The sequence below is a fragment of the Mchenga conophoros genome, linkage group LG6, assembly GCF_057382185.1.
Source record: "Mchenga conophoros isolate Kocher_MC1m ecotype Shallow Benthic linkage group LG6, M_conophoros_male_GT1.1, whole genome shotgun sequence".
Classification (NCBI taxonomy): Eukaryota; Metazoa; Chordata; class Actinopteri; order Cichliformes; family Cichlidae; genus Mchenga; species Mchenga conophoros.
In genome coordinates, this window is record NC_140531.1 from 42,957,212 (window position 1) to 42,965,528 (window position 8,317).

The 8,317-nt window shown below is 49.2% G+C and overlaps 1 protein-coding gene across 4 annotated transcripts in view; it reads right to left on the bottom strand.

Annotated features, from left to right (window-relative positions):
* The window catches only part of meis1a (Meis homeobox 1 a), a 28,172-nt gene continuing 19,855 nt past the window's right edge, over positions 1-8,317 (bottom strand). For all 4 annotated transcript variants that reach the window (XM_085278250.1, XM_085278249.1, XM_085278252.1 and 1 more), the window contains exons 9-13: positions 7,476-7,552; positions 2,986-3,044; positions 1,617-1,706; positions 1,211-1,325; positions 1-395 (exon numbers count right to left, since the gene is read on the bottom strand). In XM_085278250.1, coding sequence (XP_085134376.1) covers positions 1,267-1,325; positions 1,617-1,706; positions 2,986-3,044; positions 7,476-7,552 — 285 coding nt within the window. In that variant the 3' untranslated portion in view covers positions 1-395; positions 1,211-1,266. The remainder of the gene's footprint in view (positions 396-1,210; positions 1,326-1,616; positions 1,707-2,985; positions 3,045-7,475; positions 7,553-8,317) is intronic.

Consider the following 8,317-nt stretch of genomic DNA (forward strand, 5'->3'; position numbering starts at 1 on the left):
ACAGAATCAGTTTTATTTACGGAGAGGGAGGTCTCAGGGGGTCTATGGTCCAAAACTGTCTGTCTGCAGAGCAAACGGCTTCAGGAGTCCATCAGCGAGCGCAGAGAGGAAGCCGAGCTGCAGATCTGTCCGTTCTGGGAGATTACATCACAGGAAGTGATCAAATCCAGAAACGCGCGGTGGACAGTGTTCATCTTTGCCTTCACGATCACTGTCTTACCTCACGTTTCTCTTTTTAGTCCGTGGAGCACTCTGAGAAGGCCCGCCGAGAACAGAGGCAAGCTCAGGTGTTTCCTCATCAGGCCACGCCCACAGGGCGGAGAGCTGATGGGCAGGAGGTGAAGAGGCGTGGGGTCCCGCTCCACGCTATGGGGTCTGCAGACCTGATCAGAGTCCTGCAGAGGAAACACAGAGGGTCAAGATCAGGAGGAAGGCCCGACGTAGCCTCCGGAACCAGTGTGTGTGTGTGTGTGTGTGTGTGTGTGTGTGTGTGTGTGTGTGTGTTTACTATACTTGTGGGGAAAAACAGCTTTGCGGTCCCCACGAGTTTGAAGGCCACTCAAAATGTGGTTTTAGTTACAGTTAGGTCATGTTTAGGGTCAGGCATTCACTTGTGATGGTGAGGGGCCAGGAAAAGCATGTCAGTGAGATGTCCCCACAAGGATATAAATACACACGTGTGTGTGTGTCTCACTGACAGCTGCATCGTCAGTAAAAGCTGAGAGAAGAAAATCTCGTTGACTTCCCCCTCCCTCCCTCCTGCTTAATAATAAAAACTGCTTACAGAGTAATTGGACTCTGTGTAATCAAATAAAGAGATGAGCGCGCCTCTCGCTAACGATCAGTTCATTAGACTGAACGTGGAGCGGCTCTCAGAGGATTCATTGACCTTTAATCAGAGGGAACTGGCTTTAATTAGTGAGGAGGTGCTGAGAGGAGATGAAGCTCAGGCTGTTGGAGCCGTTCAGGATCAATCCAAAGCGAGCGACATACTGACATCGGCTGAGTGCCGCCAGCGCCGAGGCTGTGGGTGTTTCTGTCACATCTTTATAGCAGCAGATTCACTTCAAACATCCAGATTACAAGAAAGTCTAAAGATCTCTTTCAAATTAAAAGCCCCTTTAAGCAGCAAAGGGTCCACTGAAAACACTAGAACGCCTTTAATTTGAAGAGAATGCAGGAAGTGCTGGCTCTGTGTGGCGTCACTCACGGTGGTTTCCTGCGACGCCGGGCGCCTCCTCAGGCTGCAGGGTGCAGGCGGTGGTGCTACATGTAGTGCCACTGTCCCTCCACGCCCATCCCCATCCCTACACCACCCATCGGACCTGTCACACACACACACACACACACACACACACACACACACACACACACACACACACACACACACAGATGAAAGCACTGCCCCCTTCCTTCAGCTCCTCTGTAAATAAAAGCTTTTGAAACTATGAAATCAGCCACGACTGATCTCTGCAGCGTGACTGTAGCTTTGCATGAAGCTCAGTTCACAATAAGCCGTCCTCTCTGTGTTAAATCTAAACTTTGATTTCAATGTGCAGATTCTGCAATAATGTAACACAATCAAACCCACAGCAGCATAAGCTGTGTGTGTTTACCAGGCGGTCTGATTCCCACGGGCGTCTGACCGTCCACCATGAAGCTTCCCATTGGCTGGCCATCTGGGCCGTACGGCGGCGCTTGGCTCACTGCGGACAGAGACGACAGCTCGTTTTAATGGCAGAGGGCGCCGAGGCCGTCGGCCGGCCTGCACTGACACCGCCACAGCCTCCACTTTACACCCACACACAAAGGCGTGTTCAGGTCCACACGCAAACACCAGGAAAAATCAAGCCGATTACAGTTGTCGACATGAGAACCTGAGCGCCAATCAGGTCCATCCGTGATCTTTTTCCCGCCCATCTTCTTTAGTCTCAAAATGTTCACTTTTTTTTTTTACACCTACAGTCTGTGCAGAGTAACTCTGCATGATCCACAGTCCAAAATAATCCTCCTTTATGTGATTGACTGCCTCCCCTCAGTTCATCCATCTGAGGCCAGCTGCGTTAGCGCCTCCCCCTTTACGAGTGGCGCCCCTGGTTACAGGAAGCGTCGGGTTTGCGTCAGCGGGTCACGCTGTATCTCCTAACAGAGCAAAATAGAAGCAGATCCTGCAGCGATCCTGTGCGCAGCTAAGCGCGCTCCAATTACAGCGAGGACACGTGGAATCGGAGGTTAGCGCCTGCTTCTAATAAAAGCTGGCTTCACATGAAAGCCTCCTTCACTCTGCTGTGGGGTAAAAACACGAATCGATAGAAAACCACTGCTTCCAAATATCATACGACTGTTTTCACTCGTGCTGTATTAGGAAAAGAGGCGAAACGTAAAGGAAATGTAACATCACATCACTGCATTACGTGTTCGAATAACGTCACATCTGTTAAAGCAGCTGTGACGTTCTCGCGGTGGGGGGGGCCATCGGTCGGACACAAACGGAGAGGTTTTGGTCCTCGTGGTGGAATCGGCCTCGGTCGCTGAAGCTGTTTCTCACCGCCGTCTTTCAGCAGCGTCTCCAAACCTTTGTGAGGAAGTCAGCCGCGGGGTTAATGCTAAGAAAGCTCAAGGGCCAAAAGGCTAACAGGACTTTAGCTCCACTGTAGCCGGGGCTCCTATTTGTTTTAATCCCGGCTTCAAACGTTGAATGGAGTGGTCGGTCAAAGCGATTAGTGTCTTTGTCTGGAGCTAACCCCGCCGGGGTTTAGAAGCCATTCAGAGTTTAAGCCTCTCTGCTCGCTCCAACGCTCCGAGGAACCAAGCGAGACGCCGCTTTTTCAGCTCGCCTTACACGCGGAGCGAGTTCCACTGGCGTTCCAGTCCCAGTCGGGTGTTTGGAAAGCTCACGCAGACACGGTGGAAAAGCACGGATACTGGAGGAGTTTCTGATTTAATGGAAACAAAACAGCCGCTAATACACCTGTGAGACCTCACCTGCTCTGTTTGACTGATCGATCATGGGCTGAACGATCCGCCGCCTCGCGTTGATGAACCTGAAAGTCAAAGAAAAGAAGTCAGAGTTTGTTTTTAACGACAACAATAAACTCGTTACTGATAAATCGCTTCAGGTCAAGTTTAAACACCCAGCAGCTCAAACTGGCTTCACTGGAAACTCGTCCACTGGTTTAAATTTTACCGTCATTTACGTGAACATCGAGGCCCCGATGCAGGCGTGTTACAGAAGTCGGGTCCATCTGACCTGTTACTGTGCAAATAAACGGTTTAACATGATCAGCACAAATCAATCAGATCACTTCCTGGAGATTAACCAATGGGAAGCCGTCGGCGAGCACTGGCAACGTCTCCTAAATACACTCTTAAAGCCATCATCCTGGTATGCGTGACCTCCGACCCGGCACCTCCTGTGACCTCCCCAGCTACTCCAATTAGTCATTCCCCCCCATTCTGGTCTTCCTCAACTTAAAGACCTATGTAGCCCCCCCCCCCAAGTAAAAGCTCCGTGGTTTCCTGCTTGATTTATGTCCTCCTACACCCTGAGCCCCGGGTGGGGAGGGACCATTTCAACAGGAGGGTGGGGGGGGGGGTGGGGTTCTTTTCAGAAAAACAAAGGCCACAGCTGTCCTCTGGGGGACCGAAAAAGGTACGCGGTGGGGGGAGAATATTTCCAGGTCAGTCAGCCCGTTAGCACGAGGCTGCACGAGCTCATCAGGACACACGAAACAGGAAATAAACGTCGCTCGCACTGCACAGCGCAGCTCGGCCGACAGCCTCAGATCACTCCGACGTCACGGTTTCATTTGGACGTTTTGGTAAATCTGGTTTTGGTCAACATCCAAAGAAAAAACGAATGATCTCCTCTCAGAAATGTTGAAACATGCTGGAAATGCAGGTATCCAGGTATCTTCTGCAGCAGGTAACACTGTGGGCGGGGCCAGTCCTCCACTTTTCATCGAGTCAGCACATGAAATAATAATCGCAGCATCAATGTAACTGTTAAAAGCACAAATTTAAAACTCTTTTCACCTTCAGTAGCAAACATCACATCCTTTCGACCTGTTGGACACGCCCGGGACTACATAACTCCGCCCTCTTCCCCACCTTCCTGCCAGGCTGAGAACAAAGAACGTGTAGGTGAGGAGGAGTATGCTTAACCTTCTCGTGAACTGATTATATAATGGATCGTCATCCAGTGTCAGTGAACATTCAGGTCTGCGTGTCTTTGAGAAAAGGATCAGTGATGAAAGCTGATCTTACTGAGTCCTGCAGGGAAAAATCCTCCATCAGGAGCGAGACGGGAGAGACAGGAGGGACAAAGACGTGCTGAAAACCCGCCCCCAGCACAGAGTGAGGACCCAGGAGTTTAATGGTCCAACGGTGTGGTAGGCCTCTTACAGAGGTCACATGGTCACTCTGCATAGGTCAACTGCAGAGAAGACGTACGCTCCCACAGGAACCGCGAGCCCCATCACCACAAAGATGTCGCCGCTGGAACCGGCGCACTCAAAAACCTGCTAGGAGCCGTTTCCAAGTCTCAGACAGGAAACACCATCCACCTTCCTGCTCCTCAGACCTCCAGAACCGACCTGCCGGGGCGACTGAAAGTCTTACATCTGGGACCGCGTGCGAGGCCGTGGTCACAATCCTTCTGCAGCACTAGGCCGCCATTTTGTTTCTTGCCTCCAACACATTTAAAGCCAGAGGAAAACAACGAGACCAGAACCGGATTTCTCTGAAATAATGAAAACTTCGGGCGTAGCCTCGAAGGACGATCGGCCTCCTGACCCCCACCGCCCGGCGAGGAGGGGCAGGGAGGGGCGGGGCTCGGGCCGCTCTGTACAGTCAGTGTTTAAACAAAGCAGATCTATTAATCACCACACACACACACACTCCCCAACCGCCTGCTTGTAAAACATGTAGAAGCTCCGCCCACTGAGGGAGTCATTTTGAGGTCAGCACCCCCCACCACCAAGGGCGTATTTAAATAAACCAGTCCAGCTGTTTGCCATGAAAATGCCATTTACACCAACTGCACACCACACACCCCTCACACACACACACACACACACACACACACACACACACACACCCACACACACCCCTCACACACACACACACACACACACACACACCCCTCACACACACAAATCAGAGAGAAGACCCTGTTTCTATCTTTTGTTTCATAAAACACGAATACACACGCCAACCCGACGGGCTGAAACATGAAGGCCTGCAGTTCCTCTGACGACCAGCAGAGGCAGCAGTGAGCCAGCCCCACAGACTCACACCCTGTGCGGGGTGTGTACATAACTCGCCTGTGTGAGGCGTGGCCTCTCTGACTGGAGGGATGGCGACACAGGCGGAGGTGGTGGGGGCTGGTTTTGTTTTTCTACAGTAATCGGATATTTTCGACTTCCTGTTTTTGACGTGAGGATCACTGGAGCCTGGCGAGAAGACGCCCTTTTATTAAACTTAAGCTTTCACGCTCGCTGTGTCAGATTTACAGTTTTTTACAGCCGCTAGGACACATGTCTCAATACTTAGGTCACTTTTGCAAAACTCTTCACACAATTCTCCTAACTGACCGTCAGCTTGGCAAAGCAGTTCATTTCACATTCAAAATGCACTACAACTACCAAAACACTTCATTCAGGTCTCAAATAAACTCATTCTTCCAGAACACTAGCAAAGGTTGACAGCCGACAAACACACTTTGTCACCCACAAAACAATGACCTGAAAAACACTAACAACATGTAGCATTACAGTGTTTTCTTGTGTAAAACAAGGACACATCTCTGTTTATAATTTCAATATATGTTACTGGAATGAATCAGACATCATGCAGAATTCGTTAATATTTGTTTATGTATTTTTATGTTTCTGCACTAAGTAATCCCAAAATACAAGAATTTGTATACACACCATCCACTGATACACATACAATAGTAATGCTAATCTACTCGGTCTCCTCCATTTGGCCACAGGTTCTCATCCACATCACATCTTATGTCATCAGGGCAACACACCTAGGAAAGAATCTTCTGGCTGCCAGAATTGAAGGAGTTGAAAAATTGAAGGAGTAACATCTGTGCAGATGTTCATCTACAATGAGGATCAGCTGTGGCTGGTTAAACTGCATTTTTAGAGTTAAAATATGTTTCAATAAAATATTGCTGTTGGATTTTGCTGTCTTTTTAAGTTTTGCATTGTGTTATTGTTTTGGCCATAAGTTTAACAGTTTTGGAAACAGTATGTAAGCACATGCAAAATGTCCTGTACATACAAAGGTTTTTGGCAGTTGTTGTGTCTGAGTGAGAAGATAATTCATGAAATTTGAGAGATGTAGTCATTGAATGCATTTTGTGCCAAAACAATGATAACTGGTCCTCAGTTTAGCCCACATAGACTTCTGTTGTGCTCACTGTGTGAGGAGTTTTGCAAACGTGACCTAAGTATTGAGACATGTGTCCTAGCGTCTGTAAAAAACTGTAACTGTTGCCAAGGTAACGGGACCGGAGGCAGTGTGACCTCACGGCCGTGCATTTCACTCGGGACCAGCTTCCAGTCTGGATTCAGGAGACACTATCTCTACTTTTAAGATTCAAACTTTCCTTTTTGCTAAAGCATATAGTTAGGGCTGGACCAGGTGACCCTGAATCCTCCCTTAGTTATGCTGCAATAGACATAGGCTGCCGGGGATTCCCATGATGCATTGGGTGTTTCCTTTCCAGTCACCTTTCTCACTCACTATGTATTAACAGACCTCTCTGCATTGAATCATATCTGTTATTAACCTCTGTCTCTCTTCCACAGCATGTCTTTATCCTGTCTTCCTTCTCTCACCCCAACCAATCACAGCAGATGGCCCCGCCCCTTCCTGAGCCTGGTTCTGCTGGAGGTTTCTTCCTGTTAAAAGGGAGTTTTTCCTTCCCACTGTCGCCAAAGTGCTGCTCACAGGGGGTCATATGATTGTTGGGTTTTTCTCTGTATGTGTTATTGTAGGGTCGACCTTACAGTATAAAGCTCCTTGAGGCGACGGTTGTTGTGATTCGGTACTGTGTAAATAAAACTGAAGTGAATTCACTTCCTTCTTCTCTCCTTGCATCCTTCTCCTAGCTTCCTGCGTTTGCCTTCTCTCCTCGACACCCAGACTTTTACTGTTAGTGACGAGTTTATTTGGGCACAGAGCAGCTGTGCTGGAGAAACAGACGTGGATGCGGACATTTATTCACTCTACTGGCAACATTAGCACAGGTGAGGTGCAGGTGACGCATACTCCCAGCAGAGCATCCCTCGGGTCTCCACCTCAGAGCTCCAATTAGCTCTCAAACTAAGCACCTCCATCCTCCTGAGAGTGGAGACGAGGAAACTCAGCAGGAATTCACCCCCACCCACCTCATTAGGCTCAGGGTGGGGCCAAAGGTCAGCCTTCCCATAAATACCTGCGACTGCTTGGTGACTCACCAGTTGTTGACCTGCAGGATGGTGAGGCCGGTGTCCTGAGCCAGCTGCTTCTTCTGCTCCTCCGATGGGTACGGGTGCTGCAGGGGGACAAAACACGCCAACATTAGTGCGCCGCAATTAACAAGGAAGCAGTGAGCCGATTAGAGAAGGAAGCATCCTGGGACTACTGTTAATCAGACTGTGTGTGTGTGTGTGTGTGTGTGTGTGTGTGTGTGTGTGTGTGTGTGAGAGAGATTTTTACTGAAACACGCTCTGATCACAGCTGATCAGCTGGATTTAAACACATGACGTCTGCAGATAAACGTATAAAAATGACAGAAAATAATCCCTGAGACGGCCGCCGGTGTTTGAGCTGCAGATCCTCTGAAGATTCAGTGACTGTTATGTAAAGTTTGAGTTTCTGTAACCTGCAGCTGCAGGTGTGGACGGTGTTTTTTCAGTTTTAATATGTCTTTTGTTTTCTATGCTGTGAGTGAAAAATGTGTCTCTGAGACGTTACGGCGTCCCGGCTGTCTGCAGCTCACCTTGTGCCAAATGTCTCAAAGCAACGTTTGTGGAAAACAGCACTTTAAATAAAGCGCCGGGGGCTCGGGTGGGGGTTCATGTAAAGTTCATGTTAACGAGGTTCAGCAGCGCCATGAACAGTAAATAATGTCTTCAGTTTGTTGGTGCGCTGACTGAAACCAGCTGCTGCCGCCCGGCCCCACAGAGCAGCACCTCCACTAACACCACCCTCGGTCCAGTCTGCAGACACCCAGATGTGCAGACCAGCAGGGACAGCACGCTCAGTTCCAGGTTAGACTCATAGTGATGGAGCCCCACACTGTCACTGACTTTCACCA